The sequence below is a fragment of the Canis lupus genome, chromosome 20, assembly GCF_011100685.1.
Source record: "Canis lupus familiaris isolate Mischka breed German Shepherd chromosome 20, alternate assembly UU_Cfam_GSD_1.0, whole genome shotgun sequence".
NCBI lineage: Eukaryota > Metazoa > Chordata > Mammalia > Carnivora > Canidae > Canis > Canis lupus.
In genome coordinates, this window is record NC_049241.1 from 57,736,600 (window position 1) to 57,753,667 (window position 17,068).

Sequence of the window (17,068 nt, forward strand, 5' to 3'; positions counted from 1 at the left end):
GGAGGGGCCGTCTCTATTTTTGACATCTTGAGAAGAGGGGAGGCCAGGGGCTGGTGCGGGCTTCCTCCCCATGGGCCGCGGCAGACCTGGTTGCATCTGCTGGGAACTTGGGAGCCCCCGTGGGTGGGAGTCCCCAGGCCCCGGGGTGCCCTTCATGCCACCAGGCCCTGCAGGGGTTGGGCTGCAGGTGCCCAGTTGGAGTCGTCCTCAGACCTGGTCTGCTGTGCTTATGCGACGTGGCTTCCCCGTGGCACTGCCAGGGGTGAACTGTGGATGGCCACGGGGTGGGGGCTGCTCCAGAAGAGGCAGCAGGCATGTGGGTATAGGGGAGGCTGAGGCTTGGGCTGCAGGTACCGTGCGCAGGGTCACTCGTGCCTCACCGGCCTCTCTGTTTTCTGTGCACATGCCCCAAACCTGGTGGCAAATACTGCATAGATCCCGGGACCACAGGAGCCCCTGCTGGGGTCATGGCCCCCCCCCAGCTCTAGCAAAGGCAGCCCCCCACTGCAATCACGTTGGAAATTTTTGATTAGAAAATAAAATCTAAATGTGATGTATGAATATGCATTAGGGTGAGGGATTAATATGCGCCGTTATGCAAATCAGGCAGCAATTAAACACTAGTTTGGGGGGATGATGATTAACACAAAGGCATCGTAACAGTATGAAATTTGAATGAAGTTTCTGGTAAAGCTGAGTGGGGGAGGGCGGGTGGGCTGGCCGCCTCCCCAGAGTCCCGCTGGTGGGGTCGCACTGCGGGCTGGCGCGGGTCCCTCCAGCCCATCCCTCCCCGGCCTGACCCTGACGCGGGCCGTGTTCATCCCCTGTCCGCGGAGGATGGAAACAGGACCCAGGCGTGGCGCTGGGGCCCTCGGGGGGCCGGGGTCTGCTCCGCAGGTGTCAGGCCGTGTGGCCTTGTGTCTGGTGGATGGAGCCAGCCCAGCCCCCGCTGGCTCTGCCTACTGGGTGGGGAGCCCTGGGTGGTGCCCGCGAGTGTTGGGGGAGATAAGGGTCCCACCCTGCCCCACCCCCTGCTCCAGACCCAGCCCCTCTGCCCCGCTGCTGCACCCCCCTGCTGTGCTGTGGGCCTCTCCTCTCCGGGGCCCCCCTGCTCCCTGCTCCCTGACGCCGCAGCCTGGGCCTGGAAGGTAGTGGCAGCTGTGCTGTTATTTCAACAATGGAGTGACTCCACCTCCTGAATCCCCACCCGTGATGGGAAGGGAGAGACTCCCACTTCCCTGAGGTCAGACCTTAATCACTGCTCACCCTTTCATGGTGCCCTCATGCCCTTTCTTGTAGGGTCAGGAGAGATTGAGCTTGATACAGGTGCCCCAGTTCCTTGGGGTCATGGCTGGACCAGAGGGAGAAACTATGTGCTGGGGGGAGCAGGCTCTGAGAGTGAGGGCTCTGCCCAGGGTGTGCATCGTGGCTGGGGCTTTGATGGATGGGTAGGAGTTTGCCAGCACAGGCAGCTGGTAAGATTGTTTTTGGAACTGTGGGCCTGAAGACATGCTAAATGATAGGGTGTCTGAGGCGCTTCCCAGCAATGATAGTTGTTTGTTTTATTGCGTTTTTTAAGATTTAAGATTTTTATTTTTATGCGATGTCTACAGTCACCTTGGGGCTCGAACCTAGCAATCGTTAGGTCAAGAGTTGCACGCTCCTCCGACCGAGCCAGCCTGGCGCCCCACTGACAGTTAAAATACGAGCAGGGTAGGGGCTGGGTGAGGCCAGAGGGACCCCAAGGCCAGGCTGGGTCAGGAGGACCCGGGAGGCCTGCTCAGTTGCGGGAGGGCTTCTCCCTGGGGTGCCGGGAGCCACAGCAGGCTTCAGAGCAGGGAGGCAGCGAGGGTAAGCCTAACTCTGTTCTGTTGGCCCGCAGGTCTGGAGGACCGGCCCAGCTCGGGCTCCTGGGGCGCCGGCGACCAGAACAGCTCCTCCTTTGACCCCAGCCGGGTAAGGAGCCTCCAGGAGGCCCGAGCCCTGGGCTCACTGCTCTGGTGTAGGACGTATATGGGAAACTGAAGCTCATGGGCGGGAAGTCAGATGCCAATCTGGTCTCCCGGGGCAGCGGGCTCGGAGATGTGGGTTCAGGTCCTGCCTGGAACACTCAAGAGCACGCCTGCCCCCTGGAGCTCATCTCCCCAGCACCCCTCACGCCCATCTGCCTCCACAGACCTACGGTGACGGCACTCACTTCAGTGAGCCCCACGGCAGCCTCTCTTCATCCACATTCCTGGGCCCCGGGCTTGGAGGTGAGTGTCTGCGCGGTGCGGTGCGGCCCCCTCCCCTCGTGCTCGTGCTTCACTGGGTTCTCCCAGAGCATTGGGTATAGGAGGCTGTGGCCTGCTGCCCACGGGAGTGTGGGCTCGGGAATCCTGGCAACCCCAGGAGGTGGTCAGAGCTGCTGGCCGTGAGTCAGGATTCAGGCAGGCCTGGGCTTGAGTCCCTCCCACCAGGATCCACGAAGACCTTCTGTGTGCCAGGTGACGAGGCCTTGCCCAGCTCCCAGGGCCCCACAGCCTCCCCCACCTGCAGACGGGCAGGCTGAGGGTCAGTGCGGAGGGACGCGTCCAGGGCTCTGTGCTTCTTGGGGCCGGCGGAGGCTCAGCCTCTGGGACCATCGGGGCCTGCCCGGGTGGGTGGCTGAGCAGGTCCCCGTGACTGGGTGTGGGGTGGGAGCTGGATAGGCAGGCATGGTGCCCTGGGGGGTGGGGGCAGGGTCCAAGGACATACTGTGCAGCAGGAGCCTGTGCTCATTGGTTGGCCAGAAGGGCGAGGGCCGGCCCCTCGGGTGGCCTGGGGTGGCCTGTACACCTGCAGGGCCTCCGGTTCCCTTCAGCCTGTTCCTTCCTCCCGCTCCTTCCTGGTGCGGGCGGTTTCCCACGGCCGGGCCTGGTCAGCAGGGCCCAGAGTCCAGCTGGGTCCCAGGCCCGCCCTGTGGCGTCCAGGCCCTGCCCGCGGGCTGGCAGGGAGGTGGGTGCAGTGCGGGCCTCCCTGGGCTTTGTACCGTCTCCCCCGCCCGTGTGGTCTCCCTGACGTGCGGGCCCAGCGCGTGCGTTAGGTACCTTCTCTGTGCCAGGCTCGCGGGCTGCACAGGGTCCCCCCGTGGAACCTCCACTTCCTCTCCTTGCCACCCTCATCCTGCTGCTCAGGAAGCCCCTGTTTGGTGCCTGCTGTGTACAGGGTCTGAGCCCCAACACCCGACATTTGCAGCTAAGAGTCTGGGAGGGGAAGCCACCTTCCTGGATCGAGCCCGGAGCTGTGGCTGAGCGCGCCTGCCCTGCGTCCTATGCTGACCCTGGGAGGAAGGAAGCGCGGGCGCCTCCCCCCGTCCCCCACTGCCCTTTACTCCCTGGTTTACTGATTCTTCCATAGGCCCAGGATTGCCTGCCCTTGGAGGCTCATGGGAGGTGGGACTGGGGCACAGCCCACGAAGCCCTGCCCCCCGGGCCCCCACCAGCACCTGCTCTAAGAGTTTGGCCAAAATTGTAATTTCATGATAAAGAAACGGGAGATTTTCTGTCTTAGTTTGAGAGCAATTGTAATCAGTTGGCCAAGCACCTGAGTTTCTTGCTCACGTCAATGCTGGTACTGGTCCGCCCTCTGCGGACACCAGCACCCATCTTAAGGCTGAATCCCCTGGTGCTGATTGATCCAGGGCCTCTGCTTCAGGTGAGGCTAGATCCAGGCATCCTTCTGCACTGGTGCTGGTGGCTGGGCTGCGTCCTCACCACCCACACGGGGGAAAGGCCCTTTCTCACCCAGCTGACCGCTGGCTGGGAGCTGGGGGTGCAGCCCAGGGCCCAGGTGCTGGACCTCACGGGTGCACGGGAGCCCAGCTCCCCGGGGAATGATGCCCCAGGACTGCATGAGGAGAGGGGCGGCAGGATCAGCTGCTGCTGTGCGCGCCTTGGCAGGACACGCGGGGGCCTGGTGGTTCAGCGAGTTCTCTGAAGGTCACGCTGGGACGGTGTCTGTCCTGACCCCTGCTTGTGCCCCGGCTGAGGGGGAGGCCAGCGTCCCACCAGAGTCGTCTTGGTGCCTGGTGTGGGGTCGGACCCCAGTGAGTCTTTCCTCTTCCAGGCAAGGGCACTGAGCGCAGCGCGTACGGCACCTTTGGGAGAGACACGGGTGTTGGCGGCTTGAGTCAGGTGAGGCTCGTGTCTGCGGCCGTGGCCCGTCGGCAGCCTGGGTCCGCTGAGTCTGGAGAGGCTGTGGAGGCTGCAGTCCCTCGCCTTCCCCACCGCCTTTTCCCCTCTTCTGATCTGCAGCAGGTTCCCCGGCGAGCCCAGTGCGGTCCATTGCGGGAGGACGGGCCCTGGGCCAGGCTGGCCAGCTGGGTGTGGACGGGGCAAGGGGAATGCTGGGGAGGCCACAGCCCCACCCCGGGACTCCTAGACCTGGGGTCCAGGCTGCAAGCTCTCCACAGCTGGAGGGGCCCGAGAGACCATGCCCACCCCTGAGGGGCAGGTGGGGATGCCGAGGCCAGCCTGGTAGCTCGGAGGCCCTGATCCCTCCCCCCGTGCCCTCCCAGGGAGCCCACCCCACAGGCGGAGAGGCTGGGGAGGGGGGGAGTGGGGGGTGGACAGTGACTCGTCAGCGTGATCCCCTTGGTGTGGCCAGGCCTCGTCCCAGGAGGTGCCACCTGTTTGCTCACAGTGTCGCATCCAGATTGGTAGCGCTTGGATCAAGTGCCAACCGGGTACAGGCCTTGTGCGAAGGGAGCCCCCAGGGTGCCCCCTGTCTCCACAACACCCTGTGCCCGTCTTGTAGACCAGAAGGCTGCGGCATGGCGCTGCTGCTCAGTCGAGCTGCAGGACTGGCTTGAACGCCACTCCCTTTGCTCCCGAGGAAAGGAAGCTCATCTCACATTGAGCTAGTGGGGCCAGACCGTTTACCTTAAAAGAGACGTGCAGTGAGGCAAGCAGGTTTGCTCGACAGCTCGACGCGGGTTTAGCGTGTTGAGCCTCCTGCTGTGGAGGTTGCGAGGCTGTCACGAGAGTTTTCCTTAGTCAGGCTTTGTTCAGAGAAAGAGCCAGTGGCTTGTGGTTGGGAGTATCGTAGGTCACGGGAACGTCCCGGGCGGGCAGGGTGGGGTCCTGCAGAGGGTGCCCGTCACCCCCCACAAGGGTGTGAGCAGCCCCCGCCTTGGCCGTGGCGTGGCAGCCCCGCCGTCCTGACGACTTCGCCCTCTCGTCCCCCAGGCTGGCTTCCTGCCCAGCGAGCTGGCCCTCGGCAGCCCCGGGCCCCTGTCCCCTTCAGGCACCAAGGGCGGCTCCCAGTATTACTCCTACCCCGGCCACCCTCGGCGGAGAGCCGCGGACAGCGGACTGGGTGAGTGGGGGGCCCAGGGCGGGGGGCCTGGCCGTGCAGGCTGGTGGGGGACGCGGGGCTCAGGGAGCGAGGAGCCGAGGTGCCAGGCGGGGTCGTGTGAGCTCGGGCGGTGGCCTTCCGCTGTCCTTGTCCGCTGTTGGCTCTGCTCGAGGCCGTCACGCTGGGACTCACGCTGGACGGGCTCTCCCCTGGATTTGGCCCTGTGCGTGGGGCATTCTATTTTGTGTGTGGGGGGGTGGGGGCATTCTAAACGGCGCTTACGCAAACGCAGGAACCAGGACCTCGATAGTCCACGAGGAGGGCCCTGGCTTCTAGAACCCGAGGGGAGGCGGCTACACTGCCTGCCAGTGGCCCCAGGAGCTCGGCCAGCAGCCTTGGGGAGGGCCGCGTGGAGGGGTCCTGCCGAGCACGGGACCCACGCCCCACGGGCAGGTGTGAGGCGTGGCTGTGGGAGCACAGGGAGGGCCGCACGGAGGCCTGGCTCTGGGGCCGCGGACCCCACCCCGCTCCACCCTGCAGACCGTATGGACGCCCCTGAGACCTCACTCCGGTTGTTTCACTCCCGGGAAGCTCAGGGTCTCTTGTCCGAGGCACAGGGTGGGCCCCCGACCCCGCGTCCCACCTGGGGGGCAGGAGCCAGCCTCGCCCATCTCACCGCTCCTCTGGCCCCGACAGACACGCAGCCCAAGAAGGTCCGGAAGGTGCCGCCCGGTCTCCCGTCCTCGGTGAGTGGTGGGCCGCAGTGGGGTCCCGCAGGCCAGGGGCGTGGGCTTGGGGGCCTCTCCGCTGGGGGTGACTTCTGCCCCAGGGCTGCGGCTCCAAGGGCCCCTGGGAAGTTCCTCCTCGGTCCAGCTCACAGTCCTGCTGTAGGAGAGCGGGATGTTACTGGTGGCCAAGCACCTCGGGAACGGGGTCCCCACCTCTCCCCGCATCCCTGCCCCGCTGCCTGGCCCCTGGCAGGGTGTCAGCCCCAGTGCATGGCACTGGGTCCCAAGGTTGGGTCATGGGGAGAGAAGGCGGTCTGCTAGGGTCCCCGGCTTGGCCACCGCTCCGCCTGGCTCCGCTGGCCTCCAGGACCCGGAGCCCCCACGCCAGGCACAGCCCCGTGCGTGACCCGGATTGCAGTCAGCCCAGAGTCAGTCAGGTGGGCGCTCTGCTCTGCAGCTGGTGGTGCCGGTCAGGCTCTGAAGATCTGGTTCGGGATCCCGTTGACTCCCTGCTCTCCCTGTCTGAGCCTGACCGGACCCCCCGCACCCACCCCGTCCTGCTCTAGCACCAGGCCAGGCACTCCCCGCCGGCCTCAGCTCCAGGCCGTGCCAGCCCCGGTTGGCGGGATCCTGGAAACTCCCTGCTGGTCTGGGGCAGCCAGGGCACAGTGTGAACGTGGGGCCCCGCGTCCAGGCTGCTGGGGGTCCCAGGACCCGGGGCAGAGGGAAGGGCTGCAGCGTCACAGCGCGGCTCTGATGGATCGAGGAGGCCCAGGGCTGGAGCGCGGGCGGGAGAGCCGCTGCCACCAGAGCCTCCCGTGCTGGCGCAGGGGATGTGTTAGAGCAGCAGAGGACCGCGTGGAGGGCAGGCCTGGGGGCAGGGGCCGGTCCCTCCCAGCCCCCTCCTGACCTCATGGGCCTGCCGGCAGGTGTACCCCTCCAGCTCAGGTGATGACTACGGCAGGGACACGGCTGCCTACCCGTCCGCCAAGACCCCTGGCAGCGCCTATCCCACCCCCTTCTACATGGCAGGTTCGTGGGGGTCCCCGGAGATGGTTGGGGCAGGGCTCCGGGTACCTCTGCCCCCCGCCCACCTCACCGTCTGCCCCCACAGATGGCAGCCTACACCCTTCGGCCGAGCTCTGGAGTCCCTCGGGCCAGGCGGGCTTTGGCCCCATGCTGGGTGGGGGCTCATCGCCCCTGCCCCTCCCGCCAGCTGGTGGCAGCTCCGTGGGTAGTGGCAGCAGCGGAGGGTTCGGCAGCCTGCACCAGCACGAGCGCATGGTAGGCCCGTGTGAGGGGGCGGGGGTGGGCGTGTGGGCAGCGCCCTGTCGGGCCCCTGTGACCCCGTCCCCACCCGCAGGGCTACCAGCTACACGGAGCAGAGGTGAACGGCGGGCTCCCGGCAGTGTCCACCTTCTCCTCGGGCCCCGCAGCCGCCTACGCCAGTGTCTCCAGCCACACGCCCCCCGTCAGCGGGGCCGACGGCCTCATGGGTACTGGCCCCCTTAACCCCACTTCCAGATGCAGCCCCCGGGCTGGACCCCTGGCAGGGTGCAGGCGTCGGGCCTTGTCACGTGTGCCCTTCCTCCCCTGGGCCTGCCCTACACACCAGCCCGGCTTCCTCAGGCCGTACCTGTGATGTTTGTAAATGGTCCTCTGAAGATTGGGTCCCCACTTCGCATCTGGGCAGGGAGGGGCTCCCAGAGCCACGCTCCCACCATTGGAGTCACAGGGACAGAAGGCGATTTGCTGGGGTCCCTGGCTCGGGGGCTCCAAGGGAAGTCGCTCCCGGGTCCTGCCGCCTGCCTGTCACTGGAGCCTCCGTGGAGGCAGGAGGCAGGACCCCAGGCCGTTACCCAGCTGAGCTCAGGAGCTGCCCGCCAGCTGGGCCGGGCTGCTGGGACGCCACGTCCCTGAGGTTGGGCTTCACCTCTCTCTACCTCCCAGGCTCCCGCGGGACAACTGCCGGCAGCTCTGGGGATGCCCTCGGGAAGGCGTTGGCCTCGGTGAGGCGTGGGACTGGGGCTGGCAGGGTGGCTAGGCTGGTGAGCCCAGGAGGCTGGCCCCTGACCACCTGTCTGGTGGCCCTGCCTCCTCCCTGTTGCAGATCTACTCCCCGGATCACTCAAGCAATAACTTCTCCTCCAGTCCCTCGACCCCCGTGGGCTCCCCCCAGGGCCTAGCAGGTCTGTGTGGGGTGCTGGGGAGGGGCAGGGGCTACATCTGGTGCCTGCGGCCCTGGGTGGGTGGAGAGCTGGGTGGACTAGCCGTCCCCGGGCTTGTGGGATCCAGCAGGGGCAGGACATAGAGGCCAGGAGCCAGCCTAACAGGACTCCGGAGCACAGACACGTTGGCATCTGTCCAGCCCGTATATAGTCGGCACCAACGGCGTGCCCTGCCTTGAGTTCTGCCAAAGGGGCCAAGGTTCTCCTATCCCCGAGACCATCTACCTGGGGATCAGCTCATGGGGAAGTTTCTGGAAGGCCAGGTGGTTTTACTAGGAACCCCGTGGGCAGGAATCCTGGCCCCTCCCTGAGCCATGCGGGGCCCCTGGGGTGAACCTGTGCCCTGCGCTGGCCGCACCGCTGGTAGGGCAGGCGGGCCTCTGGGACACCTACCGCTGTGCCGCTGGGCTGCCTTCCCCGGGAGGTGGGTGTGGGTCGTGGCCGTGGGAGCCCGATTCCCCGGGGCTCCCCTAACTGGCTGGCCTGGGCAGGGCTGAGCCCAGGGGCCCTGCGGGCAGGGGCGCCCCCGTGTGGCGGGCCTAGGCATCAAGGCCCCTTGCGCGCCCCCTGCCAGCCTCAGAGGCCCTGTTGACTCGCCCCCTCCCCTGCAGGGACGTCGCAGTGGCCCCGACCAGGAGCCCCCGGTGCCTTATCGCCCAGCTATGACGGGGGTCTCCACAGCCTGGTGAGCTTCCTGCCCCGGTTCCAGGGCTGGGTGGGGGCGGTCCCTGGTGGGGGCCTGCGCCCAGGGTGCGGTCTGGGCCACGAGGTATGGGGTACGTGTGGGCCCAGGGACAGCATGCCTGGGGAGGGGGCGGGCGGAGCTCACGGGCAGTTGCCCCTTGATGGGTACTCGTTGGGTGTGAGGTTGAAGCCGTGACCGTGGCCTTGGGGACCCACGGCCCACACCCTGACCGCCTCCCGCCCCCTTGGCCCGCAGCAGAACAAGATGGAAGACCACCTGGATGAGGCCATCCACGTGCTGCGCAGCCACGCGGTGGGCGCTGCGGCGGACGTGCATGGGCTGCTCCCTGGCCACGGAGCGCTGGCCCCCAGCTTCACTGGCCCCGTCTTGCCGCTGGCCGGGCGACACACTGGCCTGGTGAGTGCTGCCTGCGGCCGGGCCAGGCGGGGGTGACGGCCAGCCGGCCCTGACCACGCACCTGCTCACCCGTCCGCAGGTGGGAGGCGGCCACTCGGATGACGCCCTCTCGGCCAGCGGCCTCTTGCACAACCACGTCGGCCTTCCCAGCCAGCCCGGCGCCCTGCCTGACCTCACCCGGCCACCAGACTCCTACAGTGGTAAGCCTCGGCGCGAGGCTGGGGGGCAGCTGGCCCGGGGGTCACCTGTACCCTGACCCCGTGCAGGCCCGGCCGGGGCTGCCCTGTGCCAGGTGCTGGGTGGGGGCCCTTGAGGGGTCAGCTCAGCCCGGTGGTTCCTTCCTGAAGGAGCCAGAGCCCGGCCTCACCACTGAAGTGTTCTCCACTCAGCATCCACTGTGCGCTTGGCGCTTCTGTAGGCAGTGGGCAGGAAACGGGGAAGGAAAAAGCTTGCCCCTGGGGGTGGCCAGCAGTGGACTACGTAAGGAGGGGTGCTGGGGGGAATGGGGAGGGCTGTGGGGGTGTTCGTAGGTGTAAAGATGGTTGGGGGGCAAGATCGTGACATTTGGGCAGGGCTGGGGAGGAGCAGACAGGCTCTTGAGTGAAGCATGTGCAAAGGCCCTGGGACAGGACCACGTCCCAGATGCTGGAGGAGGAGTGAGGGCCCTACGTTGGGTGAGGGAAATGGAGAGAGATGGTGACGTCAGGGAGGTGACAGGGCAGGTCACATGGGGTCCTGGGGACAGGGGAGGACCTGGGTGCCTTGGAGGGCCGCGGGCAGAACAGGGACCTGCCAGGCCTACAGGCGCCCTCTGGGAGCCACGGGGAGACCGGGGAGCCGGGTGATGCGGGCACCAGAAGCGGCGGGTTGAGTCCTGTTCTGCAGGCACAGAGTCCGTGCAGGTGGATTCGGGTCTGGGGTTCAGGGCGAGGCCCGGGCGTCCAGGGCACACGGCAGGGCTCAGAGCTGGGACCCCGGGCAGGCTCGCCAGGCTCCTGAGGTGGGGGCCGGTCGCATGGGCACAAATTTTACGGGGAAAAGACCCAAGCGGGTGATGGCACTTTGCACAGGGCTGGAGGGATGAGGTGGGGACAGGTCCGCGGGGGCTCGGGGCTGGGGCTGCGCTCGTGTCAGTGGGGCCGGGGGTGCAGACGCTGATGGCCGCGGCGGGGGATGGCTTGGGGCCTCCCTGCAGGCATGTGTATGCTGCCCAGTGTCCGGAGCCCCCAGATGCTCCCACAGGTTCTCCGTCCTGCTCAGGACCCCCCACCCGCTCAGCACCAGCCTGAGTTTGACACCAGCATTGGTCTGCACCCAGGGTCTCTTCTGGGGCACCTCCGGCCACCACAGGCGTCACCCCTGGGGAGCTCGGGGTGGGGGCAGGCCTGCTCCTTGACCCCTCACGCTGCCCGGGATGCCCTGTGTCCCTTTATGGGGCCAGGGTTCCCTGACCTGAACCTCTTACCGCAGGTTCTCCTCCTCCCTTGCCCTCCCCTCCTCTCCCCTGCCCTCTCCCCTCCTCTCCCGTCTCCTCTCCTCCCTTTTCCTCCCATCCTCTCCCCTCCTCTCCCCTCCTTTCTACTCCCTTTCCTCCCTCTCCATTCCCTCCCCTCTCCTTCCTTTTTTTTTTTGTTAAGATTTTATTTATTTATCACACACACACACACACACACACAAACACACATAGAGGCAGAGACACAGGCAGAGGGAGAAGCAGGCTTCTTGCAGGGCCGGATGTAGGACTCGATTCCCAGTCTCCAGGATCAGGATCAGGCCCTGGGCTGAAGGCGGCGCTAAACCGCTGAGCCACCCGGGCTGCCCCCCTCCCCTCTCCTTCCTTCCTTCCACTCCTCTCCCCTCTCCTCTCCTCCTTTATCCTCCCCTCTTCTCCATTCCCTTCCCCTCCCTTCCACTCCCCTCCCCTTCTTTCCCTTCCACTTCACTCCTCTCCCCTCCCCTCCTCTTCCCTCCCCTGTCCTCCCCTCCCCTCTGTCCTCCCCTGTCATTCCGGGTCATCTGTTGCCAAGCCCAGGCCCCATTCCTGGTCCGACATTATTATCACAGTGTAGAGTTCAGCATCACTTTCAAAGGGCTTCTGTAGGGCGGCCCGGGCAGCTCAGCGGTTTAGCGGTTTAGTGCCGCTTTCCGCCCGAGGTGTGATCCTGGAGACCCGGGACTGAGTCCCACGTTGGGCTCCCTGCGTGGAGCCTGCTTCTCCCTCTGCCTGGGTCTCTGCCTCTCTCTCTGTTTCTAGTGAATAGATAAATAAAAATCTTTAAAAAAAAAAACAAAACAAAAACAAAGGGCTTCTGTAGAAGTGGCGTCGGCTGGTGCGTTTCACCTCGGGGTGAGGACCCTCTTGCTGCTGGTGGCTGAGGGGGTGGGCCCAGGCCCAGATGTGGAGCCTTAGGTTGTTTCCAACTCTACGTTTGTGCCGGGTGCTTTCTGGAATGTGTCTCCTGGTGCATGTGCTTGAGCTTCTCCGGTGCGATTCCAGGTTGTGGGGTTTGGGGGTACATGTGTATCCACCTTCTCCAGATGATGCCAGGCATTCCCAAACTGGCTGTGCCAACTTCCCTTCCACGGGCAGGACTTCAGGTTGTTGGGCCCTGCTGTTTCACCAACTCACTGACTTACTGGATCCCAATTTGCATTTCCTACTTTCTGGGCATAAACAGATTTCCACGGGGTCATATCTGCCTCCTTTTCTATGAATCGACTGCTTGGGAACTTTCACTATTTTCCTGTTTTTCTTACTGATTTGTAGGAGCTTTTTACATATTGTGAAGATCAGTCCTTCACTTGTTTATACAAGACCAGTGTTTTCTTTCTTGTGGTGTATTATTTTCTTGGTGGTATCCTGGTAGTCAAAAATTCTTAATTAATCAGTTTGTTTCTTCCTCTGAAAACAGCCCATTTAGTGTTTTAGAAAATAGTCCAGACTTCTGAATCACAGCAAAATTTCTACTTTTCTTCTAAAGGTTGTCAGATCTTTATCTGGAATTGTTGACTGTGTAGCGTGAGGTAGGGACTTGATTCCAGGAGTGTTTTCTGTTTTACTACTGTTTTGTGGGTTTTGTTTTTTGGGTTTTTTTGTTTGTTTGTTTGTTTTGCAAGTGAAGGCCCGGATTTCTCAAGAGAAATCATTTTAAGGGGCAAGTGAGATTTGTTGAGTGGTCCTGGAGGTGCCCCAGACCCTGACCCCAGGCCTGTTGCAGGACTTGGGCGTGCTGGGGCCGTCTCAGGTGCCAGTGAGATCAAACGGGAGGAGAAGGAGGACGAGGAGAATGCGTCAGTGGCCGACAACTCAGAGGAGGAGAAGAAGGAGTTGAAGCCCCCCCGGACCCGGACCAGGTGCCAGCCCTCCTCAGCCCCCGCCCCGCCCTGCCCGTCAGGACGCACGCACACGCACACGCACACACACGGCGCCCACACCGCGAGGCTGTCGGCGGGCCCCCCGCCTGCCCCCCCGCCTCACTGTCTCCCTCTGGCCCCCCGGGCCCCCCCCCCCATAGCCCGGACGAGGACGAGGACGACCTTCTCCCCCCAGAGCAGAAGGCTGAGCGGGAGAAGGAGCGCCGGGTGGCCAATAACGCGCGGGAGCGGCTGCGGGTCCGAGACATCAATGAGGCTTTTAAGGAGCTGGGGCGCATGTGCCAGCTGCACCTCAACAGTGAGAAGCCCCAGACCAAACTGCTCATCCTGCACCAGGCCGTGTCGGTCATCCTGAATCTGGAGCAGCAGGTGCGAGGTCAGTGGGGGCGCCGCTCCCCTCCCCCGCCACTGCCGCCCTCGCTCTCACCCCACTTTCTGGAGCCAGCCTCCCCTGCTGTGACTATCCCCCTCCTGCCATGACCGTCCTCCTTGCTGTGGCCTCTCCCTGCAGTGACCACCCTGCCCGCTGTGACCTCCCCCACCACAGTCCCTGTTCCCTCTCTGACCACTGGGCCGCCTAGCCTGGCCCCAGTGTCCCCTCTACAGGTGGGAAGATGACACTCTTTGGCCCCCTAGCTCTGCAGACGGGGGCACTTGGCTCTGAACGCCATCCCTGGACCCCAGGGACTCCCACCCACCCCAGCCCTCCTTTCTGGGAAAGGCTGTAGTCCCCTGCCTGAAGCCCACGTGCCCTGGAGCCAAAGGTCACTGTCGCTCTGAGCAGACACATCCTTGTGGGGCCACTTGAGCCCGTCAGCCCCCATCTACAGGTGGGGTTCGTCCCCCCGCCCCCGTTTCTCAGGGCTGGGTGAGGATCCAGAAAGTCCCCCCTGTGACTTGGCTCCCCAGCTCAGCTCCTTAACGCCTCCCCTGCCTGCGCGCCCGTTAACCCTTTCTCTCCTGCAGCGCTGTCGCTTGGACCGGAGCTGGGGCCCTAGCCCACCCGGCCTGCTGTCCCCTCAGCTCTGAGGGTTCCGTGTTTCCGTGATGGTGTGGGCACCCCGCCGTGTTCCCCGCGCCCACCTCTCTGCTCTCTGCCTCTCGCGCTCCCCCCATCCCAGCCCATCCACCTCTCCGCTTCCACGGCAGCCCCTCCCTACCTCGCACTTGCTGCCCAAGCCCCGGATGGCAGGGCTGCGACCTTGGGGTCTTTCCTCCCCCAAAGCCCCCCAGTTGGGACTTGAGGGACGAAAGGGGACCAAGGGGTGCACCAGCCTCAGGCCTGTCAGTTTGGTCTGCGCGCTTGTCCTGGGCTCCGGGGGCCGCCGCCGCCACCTGGCGGGATCCGCTCAGGCCCAGGGGTGGGTGGGCGGGCAGGGGCAGCAGCAGCCCCCCCGCTGCGAGAGCAGGACAGGGCACCCCGAAGCTGCTCACATGCAAGTGCCTCGGCCCCTCCTCAGCCTCGGGCGCGCACCGGGACCAGGCCTTCCCCGCACTGTTCCACAGTCCCCGAGACCAGATGTGCAGCTGTCCTGATGGCAGTTTGCCCCCATCCCACCGAGGATCGGACACAGAGCAGTCCCCTGCGCCAAGCCGTGTGGCTACACAGTCCATAGGGTTCAAGCCAGGGTCTGGACCTTGTGGCAGGTGCCTGAGCTGTCCCAGAGTCTCTGTGACCAGGGCCCGGTAGCCTCCCCGACCCAGGGCCAAATGGGGTTGTTGGCGGCAGTGAGGAGCCGATGCTCCCAGCCCAGAGCCCCCCAGAGCCGGCACGGGGGTTGGGGGCGGGGGCCAGGCCTTGGCCCCCTGAGCCGAAGTCGTCTCTGCCTCTTCTCCCGCATCGTCAGGTCAGGCCTAGCACTCCTTTAGCCCAGCCAGCGACAGCTCTGCCCGGGGGACACCATCCCAGGAGGGGCGCTGGGCCTCCCCTGCCCTCCTGGCCAGTCCTGGGGCGTGTGGAGTGGGCAGGGGGCGAGGGATGCCCTGCAGCTCCGCACAGATACGCACACGGGGACCTTGGTCCCTCCTCCGCCCCCCCGGGAGCCCTCCCACGTCGGCCTCCTTTGGGCGTAACCTTGTAGCCTACAGCTGGCTCCCAGGGGTGCACAGGGGCAGGCACAGTGCCCAGGGGCCGGGCTCCAGGAGCCCTGGGAGCACAGGTGAGCACAGTGTCACAGACACACACACGCACACACATGCGCCCGCACACGCACACAGCGGGAGCCCCGGCCCATGACTAACAGAGGCCCCGGTGCTGTGACCCAGCAGTACGGAGGAGGTGCTGTCCCTGGAGGAGAAAGACCTGAGGGACCGGGAGAGGCGCATGGCCAATAACGCACGGGAGCGGGTGCGCGTGCGGGACATTAACGAGGCCTTCCGGGAGCTGGGGCGCATGTGCCAGATGCACCTCAAGTCGGACAAGGCACAGACCAAACTGCTCATCCTGCAGCAGGCCGTGCAGGTCATCCTGGGCCTGGAGCAGCAGGTGCGAGGTAGGCTCCCAGGCCAGGTGCCCCCGCGCCGCGCCCCCGCCCCTCCCCGTGCGCAGACAGCGGGGGACTCCGCGCCGGCTCCACGTGCTGTTCACGGCCCCCACGCCCGCCGCCCCCGCGGGGACCCTCTCCCACATTGCTCTCCCCCTCCCCCCAGAGCGTAACCTGAACCCCAAAGCGGCTTGCTTGAAGCGGCGAGAAGAGGAGAAGGTGTCAGGCGTGGTCGGAGACCCCCAGATGGTGCTTTCGGCCGCCCACCCGGGCCTGAGCGAGGCCCACAACCCCGCGGGGCACATGTGAGGGGCGCACGTGAGGGGCGCCGTGCGGGACCCGGGACCCCAGCCGGTCCCCGCCGCACGTCCTCGGTCAGCACGGACCCGCGCCACCCCAGGGCCTCCGAGGGCGGGGCTGTCCGGCCCTGGGCCTCACCGCCTTGACGCCTGGGGACTTTGCTGATGGATCCTGAGACCGCGGCCCCGGCCCAGACCCCAAGGGGCAGTGTTTTGTTTTGTTTCGTTTTGTTTCTAAACAAAACCAGAACGCGAGCAAGATATACTCTTTGTCAGAAAAGATTTAAAAATGCCTTAAGTATAAAACGCAGGAGAGTCCAAACCTACCACTCGCTGGAGGGAGAAGCTGCGCAAGACTGGCTCGTTCCTGAGGAGCCGCCGTGAATCGTGCCTACGCCTGACATTTGTCTTAAGGAAAATAAAGAACGTTAGTTACAAGATTTTTTTTTTTTAATGTATTAGAAAACTAGCAAGGAGGATGCCTTTGGTCTCTTTTTTTTTTTTTTTTAAGCTTTTTTGCATATGTTTTGTAAGCAACAAATTTTTTGTATAAAAGTCTTGTGTCTCTTGCTATTTCTGCTGCTGTTTCTAGACTTGAGCGTTGCATTTCATGATCAACCAGATTATTAAAAGTTGTATTAAAAAGGCCCACTGGACCCTGAGGTCTCCCCGCCCTGGGAGCCCCTGGACGCGAAGGAGGATGTTGTCTCCTAGCTGCTTATCCAGAGGTCGGGAGGTGTCCTGGGTTCGCTCAGGTGTGAGTGGTGGGCAGGCCTTTCCCTGGTGGGGGGTGTCCTCGGGGGACCCCTCGCCCCATTTTCCTCAGGGGTGGGGTGTCCGCGTGGAGCTGTCGAGGACACCCCCCCCCCCCCCGAAGCAGCTCTGGTTCCTGGGCACCTCCCCATGAGCTGTTCTCCCAGGGTCTACAGACCTCCCCACATTGGATTTCATTGGGACCAATGTGTGTTCCTGGGCACGGGAGCATGGTGTTGGGGGCCTCCCTGGCACCCTGTCCCCACCTCTGGCAGAAGACCAGCACAAGCCCCCACCCCGACCGCCCCCAAACCCAAAGAGCCCACAGGCTTTGCACCCGATCACCCACGAGACCAGGAGGGGGTCTCAGGCCCAGCACCTGGGCCTTCGGGGCCCCCCGTCTGGTCTCCCCGTGCCACCAGGCTTAAACTGAAAGTCCTTGACCCTGGAGCTCCTGCTGTTCCTGGGAAGCCAGGACAGTGGCTCCCCCGTGGGTCCCCCAGCCCCAGGTCAGGCCTGCTGGGCTCCGGGGCTCCTTTTCCCCGTACCCCCCAACACCCAGGCCTTAGGGACCCCGGGGTGGCCACCTTCGCCCCCAGCACACCAGTCCGTCCAGCGTCTCCCCGGCCCCTCCCACTCGCTCCGGAGCAGTGGGGCTGCCTGTGCCCCCGAGCCCCGCCTGGAACTCCCCGGTCCAGGGAGCTGGGCGCCCCGAGGGAAGCTCCAGGCCTCAACCAAGCCCTGAGGTCACTGGGGTCCTCCCGTTGGGTCTGCTCCAACCCCC

At 64.8% G+C, this 17,068-nt stretch overlaps 1 protein-coding gene across 16 annotated transcripts in view; it reads left to right on the top strand.

The window, feature by feature from the left end:
* The window catches only part of TCF3 (transcription factor 3), a 30,253-nt gene extending 14,074 nt beyond the window's left edge, over positions 1–16,179 (top strand). For 3 of the 16 annotated variants that reach the window (XM_038567945.1, XM_038567947.1, XM_038567946.1), the window contains 16 exons: positions 1,883–1,956; positions 2,177–2,255; positions 4,087–4,154; positions 5,208–5,337; positions 6,013–6,062; positions 6,974–7,076; positions 7,159–7,328; positions 7,408–7,540; positions 7,995–8,053; positions 8,155–8,233; positions 8,884–8,957; positions 9,213–9,374; positions 9,454–9,574; positions 12,593–12,728; positions 12,890–13,125; positions 15,399–16,179. In XM_038567945.1, the coding sequence (XP_038423873.1) occupies positions 1,883–1,956; positions 2,177–2,255; positions 4,087–4,154; positions 5,208–5,337; positions 6,013–6,062; positions 6,974–7,076; positions 7,159–7,328; positions 7,408–7,540; positions 7,995–8,053; positions 8,155–8,233; positions 8,884–8,957; positions 9,213–9,374; positions 9,454–9,574; positions 12,593–12,728; positions 12,890–13,125; positions 15,399–15,541 (1,817 nt within the window). In that variant the 3' untranslated portion in view covers positions 15,542–16,179. Of the gene's footprint in view, positions 1–1,317; positions 1,476–1,882; positions 1,957–2,176; positions 2,256–4,086; positions 4,155–5,207; positions 5,338–6,012; positions 6,063–6,973; positions 7,077–7,158; positions 7,329–7,407; positions 7,541–7,994; positions 8,054–8,154; positions 8,234–8,883; positions 8,958–9,212; positions 9,375–9,453; positions 9,575–12,592; positions 12,729–12,889; positions 13,126–15,014; positions 15,242–15,398 lie in introns of those variants that run through there. The other 13 variants (XM_038567954.1, XM_038567949.1, XM_038567950.1 and 10 more) reach the window with 13 other exon arrangements.
* Positions 16,180–17,068: the final 889 nt, after the last annotated feature.